The 15,403-nt window shown below is 39.4% G+C and overlaps 1 protein-coding gene across 1 annotated transcript; it reads right to left on the bottom strand.

The window, feature by feature from the left end:
- Positions 1–257: 257 nt before the first annotated feature.
- Positions 258–14,993, bottom strand: LOC133873810 (uncharacterized). The gene is made up of 20 exons (XM_062311581.1): positions 14,856–14,993; positions 14,519–14,737; positions 13,879–13,987; positions 13,388–13,756; positions 13,238–13,293; positions 7,149–7,395; positions 7,009–7,064; positions 6,527–6,776; positions 6,192–6,355; positions 5,918–6,060; positions 5,743–5,844; positions 5,172–5,310; positions 4,862–4,948; positions 4,626–4,787; positions 3,556–3,900; positions 3,211–3,398; positions 3,005–3,120; positions 2,069–2,310; positions 1,301–1,501; positions 258–920 (listed from the first exon to the last, which is right to left on the bottom strand). The coding sequence occupies exons 1-20, from the start codon at positions 14,898–14,900 to the stop codon at positions 432–434; spliced, it is 3,729 nt and encodes a 1,242-aa protein (XP_062167565.1). The 5' UTR covers positions 14,901–14,993; the 3' UTR covers positions 258–431.
- Positions 14,994–15,403: the final 410 nt, after the last annotated feature.

The raw sequence follows: 15,403 nt of genomic DNA, 5'->3' as shown, positions 1-15,403 counted from the left end.
AAGGAAATGGCTCGACCTCACCTGTTTTTTTTTTTTTTAATCAGTTTTTAGATAATACTAATTCAATATATGGGAATGTGGCCGTCGCTTATAGGTTTAACGTTGCGGGCAGTCAGGTGTTTTTTTACGGAAATACCAGCTGTGTTTATAAGATGTCTATAGATAATACCATTTGTAACACTTTTACAAACTGAGATAGTTAATTTGATAACTAGACAAAGCACATGTACTAAAAATGTATTTAACCCTAATTTTTAATGGTATGTGCTTTAAATATCCAAAGAATTATTCCCCAGCTTCCCTGAGAAGTAGGGAAGCAAAGCAATTACATGGTGTTTATTTACAAGACTCTCTCTTCGCCACCACTTGGTTAGAGGTGGTTGGTTATTTTGACAAACACTGTACATTACTCTGTTAAGTAAACCAACAGACTAACTAGTGCGGAGGTTTTCCTTCAGTATTTCAACAACCCTTTGTGATACACTCTCTGCAAATTTTCCTAGCAAAGGTTGAAATCCTGAAATTTCCACTCTACTTTTACATGAATCGTTGTTCCTACAGTGCACCAATCTGGCAACCGTATCAACTTTCTCTGCAATTGATTGAAGTAGTTCAGCTGCCTCATCATATAACTTAGCTCCCGCTTCTCCTGAGAACTCTTCACCAGAACCCACAATTCCTAAGGTTGAAAATGAATGGACTGCGTTCTCAGCTGCAGCATCCAGACTGAGTAAAGCTTCCTTGCATGCAATTATTCTTTCCTGGACGTCACTTCCTTTTGGGGCACCTTCCTTCTGGTCTCTGCCTTCTGTCAATTCGGTGTTGTTTATTGAACTTCCTGTGACAGGGCAGTTGGTTAATTCACTTTCCATGGAACTGTAATCTGGGCTCAGCGGACTTTGGGCTGAGTTCTTCAGGTCCTGCAATTCGCACCATAGCATCAACATATGAGCATCAACATTTGATCCATCCGTAGTTGTCTTTTTTCAAGTAATATAACAGAGCTCTCAGAAAACAATATGGATAGTCAAGACGGTTCAGAGCTAACAATAAATATAGTTTATAGGTCACTAGTACCAACCGATGACTATATCTAAATAGACAAAATTTTGACAGTTTAAAATCTTATAGACAATCATCAACTAAATGAAATCTTTAGTTCTAGTTTTAGCATTCCCCAGAAAGCCTCTTCATGATATGTGGTTACAAGACAACAAAACCTGTGCCAAGTCTGTATTTTAGATTCAACTAAAAAAACAAAGTCTGTATTCTAGTAATAGAAAGACCTCTTTACACCTACCATTTTCTGTTCTTCCAAGACACGGAATAATGGATCTTTCAGTGTGACATGAGTTGTAGCTTCTTCCTGGCAATGCAGGGTTTTACTAGCCAGATCTCGAGCTGGTGTGCCAAAAAGTTTCTTGCAATCTCCAAGATAATCGCGATGGACAACATATTTTGTGGAGTACCTTCTCCTCACTGATGATTCCCTTCTCTCTATCTGTGCAAAGACATTATAAATGCTAAACATCAATATAATACTCTCAGAGCTTCATATCAAAATTATTCAGAGTCAACTTTATGATTTTTTTTTTCCCTGGGCCATTCAACTCTATCCAGGTATTCTGTTAAATTTCATTCATACTTTCATTTATAAAATAGCATTTCTTGACTTCTGTGGCTCAAAATTTTCTTGAATAATCAAGTATGGCTGCCTTTCCTTTAGAGATCATGGTTGCTCATATACAATACCCTTAAGTAGAAATAAAAAAGAAAAAGTTTCTGAAGTCTGTTATCTTCAGACAAACACCAGTGTCCTGACTATTTATTTGCACGGTCTAGTTGAGTCAAAGCTAATGCTAACAACTAGTAGGTGCTTTTTTCAATGTTTTTCTCTTCAACCGGGGCGGAAACTCAACCCTAATTACATACCAAAAATAAAAACTGTACAAGTTTCTCCAAAGTTCACAAGAAATGGCTTAAGACGTGATTTTGCCTTAAAAGTCAACAGTTTCAAAACCTCTGTTGGTTGGACTTACATAGTAATGTTACATGCGAGATCACTAACCTTATGTGTCGTTGATAAACTGCCAAAGTGTTGTCTGAACAGATCGGTGTCTTCAGACTTCATGTGGCAAGTGTTAACATCCATATCTGCTTGCACCTCACTTCCAGTTTTAACTGAATGCAGCTGCGCTGCCACATCACAAGGAGCTGCCTCATGACATTCACTTGTAATATCTATGCCAAGTTGATCACCGTGCCCAAAAGAGCACTGACTATTACTTGGTATCTCACCTCTGTCTTGTTCTGAAAGAAGTACATATTTATAAGAGCAAAAAAAGACCCATTCACAGACTAAAATTATTATCATTATAACTATCTATGGTCTTGCATTCACTATTTTGAATTTAGTGAAAATTGCATCCAATACTGTGTATTTGGTTCTTTTTTGCTCTTATAAATTCAAAATAGTGAATGCAAGACCATAGATAGTTATAATTAGGTGGCCGGATTCTGTCGCCAGATTCCGGCGATATTAACCGGATGTTGGATTCCGATACCGGCAATATTTCGATGGTGGTCGGCTGCTTGAACGTGAAGGTCGACTGTGCCGTTTAAAATAGATCGACTGCGTCAGGCGTCTTCGGAAAATGATTTACGCTTTTAAAAAGCGTAAATCATTTTCCGAAATTTACTAAGCATTTTTGGTCAAACAGAAATCATTTTCCGGTTGACTATTATTTTCGCCCCTACCAAACACCAGAAAATGCTGAAATTATTTTCCAGAAATCATTTTACGCTGAAACAAACGGAGCATTAGTGAAAATTGCATCCAATACTGTGTATTTGGTTCCTTTTCAGTTAGTTAAAATTGCAATTGCATATCAGAAACCAGCATGTCAACATTACAGAACTAGAATAACATTGAAATTCCAAGGGAATATAAGGGTCTGGCGTTACTAAAGACATAAATCATGTGAACATGAAGGTTTGGCCTTACTCAAAGCTGCTGAAGACAGTGACATATTTCTGTCCATTAAAGTCCGCATCTCTGGTGAGTTAAGTAGATCCAGACACACAGTGTAAATGGAGAGCCAACGCTTGTCCATGCCAAAGCTGTTGAAATGTATTTGTAATACCATGAGTGTGAAAATTAATCGTAAGTCCTAACATGTAGAAGACAGATATAGTCCATTGCAAGCTCACCTGGGAGTTTCTTGAGGCATTGGGGAATTCTCACTGCTGTTAGTAATGGAAGAACTTTTGGACAAGCCACTGATACATGAGTCAGTGTCTCCCATATTGTGATCAGATGGAATTTGAACTTCAGGGGACACAGAAGCACATCCTTGGCCATCACCAACTGCATGAGAGAAATACTTCTGGTCTACTTGCTAGCATAGAGGGAAGCATGACAAAGCAGGAAGTAAATCAGAACAAAATAAATACATAACTTGCTAGAGCTCAAATACACAAAAATGAGTAAAAGAACAGAAACTTGGTTGTTCAAAGAAATCAGAATTCTGGCGACTTAATCATGCATACAAGTACCTGGGGTAAATTGAACTTAAGATCGCTGGGGACAATATTAGAGCTTGTTACTTTGGCCCGTGCCCATCTTGGAAGTCTGGAAACACTAAATTTAAATGCTGAGATCTCTCGAGGCCCCCCTTGATGAGACATTCTTTGTCCTATCTGGTTGGAGTTCTCTGGCAACAGTACATCTTCAGGATTGACTCTGAATTGCTTACTTTCCTCTTCGTAAAACGATATTTGCCTAAAACCTACTGGCTGAGCCAAGCTCAATGGACCTAAATTTTCCTTCATTCTCTGTAGCATCCTAGAAGACAAAGGAGCAGGCACTTTCCATACAAATATACAACCATCACCACCTACCTGAATGCATCAGTAAAGTTACAAGTGCATACATGGTGGAAAAAATGAAAGCCTAACAGCATCAGCTGCTTCAGTCTTGAACTTTTAACATGTATCGCTATCATCTTAATTTTTTTAAGCAATAAGTTTATGAAAAAAATGCGTAAAAAGGAGCACAACCTAGTACATGGGAAAAACAACCAAAGGAAAAGCTAAAATCTAAAATTAAAAGATTAATAAAACTCCCACAAATTTGAGTAGGAGATACAACTCCTAACTACTATCCAGTCATAGAGAGAATGAAAGAACAGAAATTCTCAGCATGGATAATTCACACCCATCAAAATTCTCTGTGTTCCTCTCCCTCTAAGTACACTGCACGATACACAAGGGGATTACCTTCCAAAGTTTGCCACTTTAATAATGTCTTTGAAAATGCTCCTTCCAACATGCCAACAAATCAACTGCTGGATTAGGCATAACCCATGACCGTAAACCAGCCAAATGCCAATGACCACATTTGAACAAAAAAATAGAAGTTTGCAGCTAACCAAGAATGCAAAGACTAGTTTGCTCAGGATGTAAAGTTTCCTCCTATCCCATTTGAACATTAATATGAAGAGTACATAGGCAGGGGTAAATTTGAGCTAACCAAGAAGTACAAAGGCTTCACTTAGCTAGCATAGAATGTATCCATTCACATGGTTCATGTTATCAGAAATGAATTAAGCATAACAGAAACTCACCGAGATTATATGCTTGCAGTCGGGTAAGAAGATGACACCAGTTATAACTTCACCATGTCCCATGGCTTGTGTGACCATCTCTCCACTAAGAAAGTCATATATGCAAATAGACTTGTTAGAGTAGGAGCAGACCAGGTAGCTGCAGGTTGGGTCCATAGTAACCTGTAAACATCATTACGTCTCAGCATGAGGGCATGATGGTGGTCTAACACTTGCTAGCCAAGGACATATCTCACCTTGATTGGGTCTCCAAAATCTTTATCAGGCCTGAATGATCTAATTAGCTTTCCAGCAGCAATGTCGAATACGTTTATCTTCTTATCCTATGAGTAAAAAATTAGATCATCAATTCCATATACTGGCATTCAAAGAGTATCACCAATCTGCCAGTCGTATTATGAGGCCAATTAACCAGTTGAATTTTCATTTACATGACTAACATGTGAAAAGTTTGATTGGTTGCTCTGGAAGTTGAAAGGGGAAGCCCTTCTAGCACCATTTTAATTCAATTTTAACATAATATAAAATCTATATTTTCTATTTTACCTGCCCAACTGTAACAACAGTCTCCATTGTTGGATCTACAGCCATGTCATACACAGTTCCATTAGAGGCCATTTGATGATGACGACGCAAAATCTTATGACCACCATCAGTTATAGCAACATCACGGAACACCAAAGACCTGTATGAGAGAAAGCATTATGAAGAACATAAAGAAGGCATTTTGATGCCACCTTTAATATATTAGTTTCCCAATTTGTAGAAAATTGAAAGATAGTAATCATTTCATTATCCTCCCTTTGGGGAATTGAAGCATAAACATGAGATTATAATGGCATCATAAAATTCCAACTGAACATCATCATAACAACAATAAATGAATAAACACAAATCATTTTTTGAGATCTTAAAATGATAGAAAAGACATTTGCAAAAAAGTAAAGCCATTTCAAATGCCATGAAGAACACCACAGGCTTGTTTCTAATGCAATTAAATAAAAAATAAAAAATATTAACTTCATATCATTTTTTTCAGGCACTTTCTTATAACCATTTCAATTTATGGCTCCAAAGCTTCTATAATGCATATGAAAACAGAACTTGTGGCACATACCTATCAGCACTGCAACTGAGAATCTTAGAGCCATTGCAAACAATCTTAACAGAGGTCACAGCAGCTGAATGATCATCAATACTTTCAATAAGATCAAAATTCCTGGCGTGAAAAAAAGCCTATTAACACACATATCTAACACGCTAGAAATAGCTAAAAAGTGGTGAAATCAGACCTTTTGACATCATAAAGATGGATCATTCGATCCCGGCCCCCCGATGCAAGGAAGGACTGGCTATCCATGACTTCTTCAAAAACAACTTCCTTTCTGCTTGACATGCAAAAGCTCAATGAGAGGATCTCTGCATCATGAGCACCCTGCCAGAATCGCCAATAATTTATATATTCTAAGATGCACTAGACCTACATATAAAGCATAACCTGTGTCTTCACATTGCTTTATTTTTGCACAAATCTTTCAAAATGGCATCTAGGTGCCTAGCTTTTACCTGAAAGCATGTATAATCAGAAGTTTGTAGGTTATAGATATGAAGGTTTCCCTCATAATCACCAGCACTGAGGTACTTGCCATCTGAACTAACTGCCAATGACCGAAATCCTTGAGTGCTAACACCCACCTCCACAGTATCACGTTCAAAAATCCCAGCACTTACTGCACAAGGCATGTGAAGTGAAAATCAGAAAGCTAGAAGTACAAAATTCAGATAAGGTCTGAAAGAAATGAATAAAGCTACTCTTTGGCTTAAAAGCATAAAAATATCCACATGTCTATTTGTGTATGTTTGCAAATGTATGTGCAGGGCCTCACAAAGATGACAGTTACCTAAATGTGTTGTACCCTTTGGTTCTGTATTAAGAAAATGACTGTTCGCAGCATCTTCTGATGAATCAGGTTGCAAGGCAAGATCCCACAACCTTATAGTGCTGTCTGCTGAGCATGTCGCAAAAGAAACTCCACCAGAACAACCTCTAGCAACACATGCAAGAGATGGATCATGCATGTTTTCACAACAGAGATTCTTGATATCCCATATGCACGCAGAATGTGAAACTAGCACACAACAACGGGTTGCCTAGAAAGATACAGAAAGGTTTTGTAGCCGTGAGCGTGATCTATGTATAAGCTCCAAAAAATAACTTGGGCCCTACAACTTTTTTTTTTCTTTTTGTCCCTCTGCACACTTGGGGGCTAGAACTTGAGCATCAAGAAATCCACACGAAATATAAACAATCTTTTCAAGATGGCTCTGAATAACAAATGAAAAATAAATAGAACATAAGACAAAATCTTAATAAAGTAGTCACCTGATTCACATCATAAATGCCCCATATATAGAGACTATGATCTTCATAAATAACAGCTGGCAAAGCAAAAACATCAAATATTTAATGTGCAAGTCTAGGCGAAGTCTCATGATCAAGATATTGTGACGCTTAATGCTCACCAAGCTTATCTGAGGTCGAAAACTGACAAGCAATTGCATCTGGAAGAGCAGCCAAAACTTGAACACCCTTTTCAGCAGCTTTAGTATAGCAAACAAGATCACTTTCTCCTTGGCCTGTTTTGTCCTTTGAATATGTAACACTTCCCTCATATTTGAGAGTTTCACTGGCAAAGAGTTGTACTATTCCATTACTGCATGCACATGCAACTAGCTTGTTTGATGCAGATAGTGCAAAACCTTTTCCAGCCTGGAAATTATATATTTTGAAATTTATGGAAAAGTTAAAGAGTAAAAATAACACAATTGATTTTAATAACAAGTAATGAAAATGTTCCATCCAGTGCAGTTCAAACAGCCATGATCATTTAATACAAACTGTAACACCCAAGAAAGTTAGTCAAACATTGGGAAGATGAATTCCCATATGGAGTGTGTGGATTATAAAGGAGCTCATGTGTGCTAAATCCCACGTTGGTTCTTTATTAGGTGAGACTGAGCTTCATAAGTGATTCTACAGACCTCTAATTGCCACTTGACTAGCCTTTTTGGAGTAATAGCGCAGATGTGACTAACATTTTTCTTAAGTCGTTACAAATAATATCAATGCAACCTAATAACACCATGTGGCGCTAAAGCACTGCATGATGTAGGCCCTGATGAGGACATCAGGAATTTTAGTAGGAGAAATTGTAATACCCCAAAAAGTTCACATTAGGAAACGGATTATAAAGGAGTTCATGGGTGGTAAGTCTCACATTGGTTCCTTAGTAGGTGAGACTAGGCTTTATAGGTGATTCTAGGGAGTTCCAATTGCAACTTGACTATTCATTTTGGAGTGATAGCATAGATCTGGCTAGTATTTTTCTTAGGTTGTTGCACAAACAACCAACAACACTCTTGTTGTTGTCATGCAACTTTTGTCACCATGACAAGTATTAACACAACTCACGCACAAGACTCACAGTCCAAATATGAGTCTTGTGCGTTGCAATCTATTCGGAAGACAAGTGATAGGACTACATCTCCTATCCAAAGTTCTAGTGCTGATATGATAAGATAGAGTCCTTCTAGTGTTCTACTTCTACGTTCACAGTGAGAGTCCTAAGAGATAAAGCTAGATGAGTTCTAGTCTAATGTAAAGAGAGTCCTTGTAATCAGAGTTAGTGTTTGATTCAAAGTCTTTTGTAATCAGTCTATATATATCAATGAACGCTCATGTTATTGAGCATGGTTGAAAACCCAACAATTCTAAAGTTCAATTATGGTATCAGAGCCTTTTCATAGACAAACGTCTTGATTCATGGCTGATTCTGATTCTGATTCTGATTCTGATTCTCCTTCTTCTGTTGCCTCTGTGGCTTCTACAACCACTCAACCCCAAACACAAACCTCCCAGCAAGTTGTCTTTACCGTCCCAAACATGAACCCCAATCTCCATATCAAGCTTTCTAAAGGAAATTTCATGGCATGGAAGACACAAGTCCTCGCTTATATCAAGGGACGAGATTCTTACAGATTCCTTGATGGCTCCAATCCAGCCCCGGCTCAAACAATACCAAATCCCAGTATCGACGCTGGAGCTTCTGCAACTATTGTCCACTCGGACTATCTCGTATGGTGCCAAAGGGACCAACTGATTCTCAGCATCCTTATCTCCACTCTTACCGAACCATATGTAGTGCATGCCGTCGGTTGTGCTACATCCTCAGCCTTATGGAAAACTCTGCTCACTATGTTTGCTTCTCAGGTTAGAGCCCGAGTAATGCAGATTTATTTTCAACTCGCCACTGTTAAGAAGGGAAATAACTCAATTACAGAGTATTTCCAGACTATTAAGACCCTTAGTGACACCCTGGTTGTTGCTGGTCAGCCTCTCAACGACTTTGAGAGTGTCTCGTTTCTTCTCAAGGGCCTTGGATCCAAATACGACCCTTTCGTTACCTCAATTACTACCCGGCTTGATCCCCTCTCCATTGATGAGTTATACGGCCATCTCCTTGCTCATGAGATGCGCCTGGAGCAGCAGGTTCCAACTCTTGACATCCAACAACCAATGGCAAATTTTTCCTCTCGGGCTCCCATGGCTAGGGGCAGAGGATCTCGTGGTCGTGGTAGCCGACCATATAATCGTGGTGGTGGTGGTTCATTCAACAACAATCGTGGACGAGGCTCTTATTTTTCTCAGGATGCTGCATCCTCTTCCTGCCCCACACGCCAGATTTGTGGCAAGCTTGGACACAGCTCTTCGTTGTTATCAGAGGCAAGAGTCTTCTTCCTTCTCTGATTCTCCACAGCCTTCACCTCAGGCTTATTACTCGTCCCCAATTCTGCCTGCTGAGGACACATGGTACCCTGATACAAGGGCCACTCATCATATTACCAATGAGCTCCAGAATCTCAATCTGTCACATGAGGAATACACTGGACAGGATCAAATCCGTGTAGGAGATGGAACAGGTTTGCCAATTTCTCATACTGGTTATGTATCTTTATCATTATCTCGTCGGTCTTTTATTCTTAAATAGCTTCTTCGTGTCCCTCTAATCTGCAAAAACCTTCTCTTGGTTAGACAATTTGCTGCTGATAATTCCGTCTTTTTTGAATTTCACTCATTTCATTTTGTGATCAAGGACTCTCAAACAGGGACCATCCTCCATCAAGGCCTCATTAAGGATGGGTTGTATCAACTCAGTCCTTCATCCAGTTCTCCACCAATCACACAAGCCTTCTTAGGTGAGCGCACTTCCACTGCTCACTGGCACAAGCATCTCGGACATCCTGCCTTTCGCACTGTCCACCGTGTCCTATATCAATTTCAGCTTCCAGTTCTTCCCAATAAGGCAGCCTCCCCTTGTACTACTTGTCCTCAAGCCAAGGGTCATCAACTGCCGTTTGCTGTTTCCAATTCCCGGATTTTTAAACCTTTAGATTTAATTTACTCAGATGTATGGGCACCTTCCCCAACTCTTTCGTTTAATGGAAATCGTTATTATGTGTCTTTTATTGATGCCTTTAGTCGTTATACTTGGGTGTTTGCTATTCAGTCAAAATCCGATGTTATGCCAACTTTTCTTCAATTCCAAGTCATGATTGAACGCTTACTAAACTCCAAAATTAAAAGTATTCAATCTGACTGGGGTGGCGAATATCGCAATCTACATACCTATTTTCAATCTATAGGTATTTCTCATTGCATCTCGTGTCCTCACACACATCAACAACAAGAATGTGTTGAGAGGAAGCATCGTCACTTAATTGACATCTCTTTGGCTCTCTTGGCCGACAATCATCTCCCTCAAAAGTATTGGGATGAAGCATGTTTAACTTCATGCTATCTAATCAATAGGCTCCCCACCCCCTTATTGCAAAACAAATCTCCTTTTGAGAAACTTTTTCATCGTACTCCTGATTATAAGTTTCTTAAAGTTTTCGGTTGTGCATGTTTTCCTAACCTACGTCCATATAATTCCCACAAATTCTCTCTTCGTTCAAAAGAATGTGTTTTTCTAGGCTATAGTTCCCATCACAAAGGCTATAAATGTCTTCATATTGAATCTGGAAGAATGTATATCTCACGAGATGTAGTATTTCATGAGAATAGATTCCCCTTTGCTGTTGTTACTTCATCCACCGAGTCTCTGTCACTTGCCCCAGCTTCAGTTCTTCCTCCTATAATTTTTCCATCCTCTGTCTCAACTCGACCTTCACATCCTGTAATAGTTTCTCCTTCCATGTCATCTTCCAGTCACTCTCCCCCTTCTTCTGCAGAACAAAGCATGCCTAGTTCAGTCTCTGGCTCGGATGACCTTCCTGTCCGAACTCATCCAATGTGTACCAAATCCATGAATATTATTATTCAACAGAGACAGCTTACGGACAGCACCATCAGGTATCCTATTCCTTGGGTATTATTGGTAGAAACTCAATCTGCAGGTGTAGAGCCGACCTGCTTCTCCAAAGCCATTATGGTTCCTAAATGGAGGAATGCTATGCAAGTAGAATTTAACACTTTGCTTCAAAACCAGACTTGGGTTTTAGTTCCTCCGCAGTCTTCTCATAATGTTGTCGGCTGTAAATGGGTTTTTAAACTCAAACGGAGAGCAGATGGTTCAATTGAACGCCACAAAGCCAGACTTGTTGCCAAAGGCTTTCATCAACAAGCTGGCCTTGATTATAGCGAGACATATAGTCCGGTTGTTAAGCCTACAACAATCCGGACTGTTCTTTCTATTGCTCATTCATCAGGTTGGCCTCTCAAACAGATTGACATCCAGAATGCATTCCTTCACGGTTTTCTGTCTAAAGATGTTTATATGGTGCAACTTCCTGGATTCATCAACCCCAATTGTCCTCAGCATGTTTGTAAACTGCAGAAAGCACTTTATGGTTTAAAACAGGCTCCCCGAGCCTGGTTTTCTCGATTGAGCACTATACTATTGCAGCTCGGCTTTGTGGGTTCTAAGGCCGATCCCTCTCTCTTCATTTATAGGAACAAGAATGTCACTATGTATATTCTTATTTACGTGGACGACATCATCATTACAGCTTCCGTTCCTGCTGCCATTACCAAGTTACTTCAGCTTCTAAGTACTGACTTTGCAGTGAAAGAGCTGGGTGATCTTCATTATTTTCTTGGAGTTGAAGTCATTAAGGTTAAATCTGGTCTTCTACTCTCCCAACGCAGGTACATCTTGGATCTTTTGAAGAAAACCAATATGATTGAGGCCAAACCAGTTACATCTCCCATGGCTTCCTCCTCCACTCTTTCGGCCTTCACTGGTGACCCTGTGGAAGACCCTTCCCTTTATCGGAGCACGGTTGGCTCCTTGCAATACCTTTCGCTCACTCGTCCTGATTTGAGCTTTGCTGTCAATCGAGTGTGTCAGTTCATGCATAGACCACTCAAACCTCATTGGCAGGCAGTTAAACGGATTCTTCGGTATTTGAAGCATACTCCTTCACATGGTCTTCTTCTTCATCGCACCTCGAGTACAACTTTGGCAGCTTACTCGGATGCTGACTGGGCTAGTTGCTCAGATGATCGTCGCTCCACAGGTGCATACTGTGTTTTTCTTGGCTCCAATCTGATCTCCTGGAGCTCACGCAAGCAGCCAACTGTCTCTCGGTCATCAACGGAAGTTGAATACAAGGCTGTTGCTAATACTACTGCAGAGCTCCTCTGGATTCGTGCCCTCCTTCTAGACCTTGGCATAGGTCTCTCTTCTACACCAACATTGTGGTGTGATAACATTGGAGCTACATACATGTCGGTCAACCCGGTTTTCCACGTGCGTACCAAGCATGTGGAAATTGACTTCCACTTTTTCCGAGATCTTGTTGCTGATAAGTCTCTGAATATTCGATTCATTCCTAGTTCGGATCAGCTATCTGATGTGCTTACTAAACCACTTGTCTCCAACCGGTTTCAACTTCTATGTTCCAAGCTCAACGTGTCCTCCCCCCCGTTGATCTTGCGGGAGGGTATTAACACAACTCACACACAAGACTCAGTCCAAATATGAGTCTTGTGTGTTGCAATCTATTCGGAAGACAAGTGATAGGACTACATCTCCTATCCGAAGTTCTAGTGTAGATATGATAAGAGAGAGTTCTATGATAAGATAGAGTCCTTCTAGTGTTCTACTTCTATGTTCACAGTGAGAGTCCTAAGAGATAAAGCTAGATGAGTTCTAGTCTAATGTAAAGAGAGTCCTAGTAATCAGAGTTAGTGTTTGATTCAAAGTCTTTTGTAATCAGTCTATATATATCAATGAACGCTCATGTTATTGAGCATGGTTGAAAACCCAACAATTCTAAAGTTCAATTAACAAGGACCTTTTCTTTATTTGGGCATCCAAGTACCCACTATATTATAAAGTTTTAGAAAAACCTATGCTGAGATAACAGGTAAACTATAAGGTTGTCTGTTTTTTAATTTAGAACAATTTCCAATGAGGGACTTTATGAGTTCATCTAAACCAGCAAAGTATATAGCCTGTTTCTACAAAATAATTCCAATTTATTGTAGACACAAATTGGCACCCTTGGATCTGTCATGAAAGTAAAAGGGGATAAACAGCCAAACATACCTTCAAATCAACTGATTTCCTTACTGAAAATCCAGAATGTATAAGGCACAGAACACCTGTAAACAATGGGAAAGGAATACGATTCATAGGTCATACAGCCAAAACTCGAATACATAGAAAATATTGGACTGAATCTGAAGCGAATCCAACCTGTGTCCGTCAATGCATATATAGGAAAAAAGTCACCAGCCTGTTCACCGTTAACAAAACTACCGCCACTCAAAATATGGGATGTGACAGATACAAATGAGCTTCCTTTCTGAGGTCCAAGGTCAACAGGCTTTCCATGCATTGCCAGCGACACTGTCCCTGCATTTAAGCGATTCCTTGGAGGAGATGATCTGACTGTCCAGAACTTCAAGTGCTTCTTCCCAGCAGTAACAATAAATTTTGCATCTGATGAGAAGTTAACAGAAGAGACAGCAGAACAAGATGAACTTGCTTTAAGCTTAGTAATCAACATCCCACTCCGCCAGTTCCAAAGGTATATGTATCCTCCAACAGACACCAGATGTTTTCCTTTGAAAGAAAATTCAAATAGTTTAAAAGGAGGAACAATTAAAGAAATATGAAAAACATAGATAATAAAGAGAAATAAGTATTACACAAAACAAACCAAGAGTAGATTGGTTGTGACTAACCATCAGGTGAGAAAGAAATGCATCCAACCCCATTTAGATGGCCTTTCAATTCAGATACAAAAGCCTGAGTGGTACAGTCCCACACTAACACTGCAGGTTGAGGCCCTGACTGGAGAACCATATTAGAGGCATACACGTACAGAACAGCATAGAAGTAAGTAATATGCTATTCCCAAGTCTATCTGATATATATAAAATAATAACAAAAAAAAAAAAAGCAGATAAAAGGAACAAAAATCTTTTAGCTAACTGAAAGATTGACTAAGGACCCAGTTGGTTAAATTAAGATCATATTCCTGAAAACATGAAATTAACATCTTCATATGTTCTTGCATCTCAAATTCATTACAGGTTCTAATATTTTTCTCTAGTCCCAGCAGATACATCCACCAGGAGCCTCAAGAATTACTACCAAAAGCCTTACTAAAATATGGGATTGAAATGCACGCACAATCATCTTCTGAATTGTCTTAACCATTTCAATCTCTAACTGAACTTCTTCCAGAAACCATGAACATATCTTCTTTTGGAGCATGAATCAGTGTTTCTGGATTAGAATTAGTGCTTCTAATTCCTTTTCAAAACAATCACAAATCATAACTCATAAGCAAACGCTTATTACACAAAATTCGATTTTTACCTCTCCAGCTGCGAGGAATCGCCCATCCGGTGACATGGCGACACAGCTCAAAGGCTTGGGCACTCGATGAGACACCATGAGATGCGACTGGGTGCCCAAATCCACATCGTAAACCACCACCACACACCCCGCCACGTACGCACACTTGGCGGTCGAGATGTTCGAAGCCAATCCGTTCCCATTCTTCGTCGTCAACCCTATAATCTCCTCCAAAACCAGCTGCGAAATCAAAACAAAAAAAAAAATGTAAAGAACCCGGTGAGATTCAGAATCTCACATTGCCTTCTAGCTCTTTCGAATGGTTTTCTCGGGAAACAAACGGAGCGATAGGGTTTACCTTTGACGACGTGTCGTGTTTCTTGAGCTTGCGATTAGCTTTCATTGCGAGTGAAGAAAACCCTACCTAGAGAGAGAGAGAGAGCTTTAGGTTTAGGCTAAGAAGATTTGTTTCAAGTTTGAAGCTCTTGGCCGTTACGTTTATTTGGTACGATATCAAAGAGTGAGAAAGAGGAGGGGCGGGAATTTTGGTGCAACTGAAATCCGGGCCCCACTGTGAATCTAAGAGGACCCACTACCGTTGATCGGTACACTTGACTTGAGTAAAAGCATTCTTGTAGAGTCAAAGTAGCTAAAAAAAAAATATTATTATTTTTTTTTATTTTGGTGAGCTATTTTAACTGCCATAATTTTTTATTGGGAAAAGTACACATAACCTCCTCAAACTACCACATCATTATCAATGTACCCCCCAAACTACCAATTGTATCAATCTCCCCCCTTAAACTACCAGAAAATATCAATGTCCCCCTAATGACAAAAATGCCCTTCATAAAATTATTAAAATAAAATAAAAACTAAAAAAAAATTATTAAAAAAATATAAAAT

The sequence above is a fragment of the Alnus glutinosa genome, chromosome 7 (genome assembly GCF_958979055.1).
Source record: "Alnus glutinosa chromosome 7, dhAlnGlut1.1, whole genome shotgun sequence".
In the NCBI taxonomy this organism is placed as follows: Eukaryota; Viridiplantae; Streptophyta; class Magnoliopsida; order Fagales; family Betulaceae; genus Alnus; species Alnus glutinosa.
Note: the sequence above shows the minus strand (reverse complement) of the source record. Positions and strands in the feature narration are given on the sequence as shown.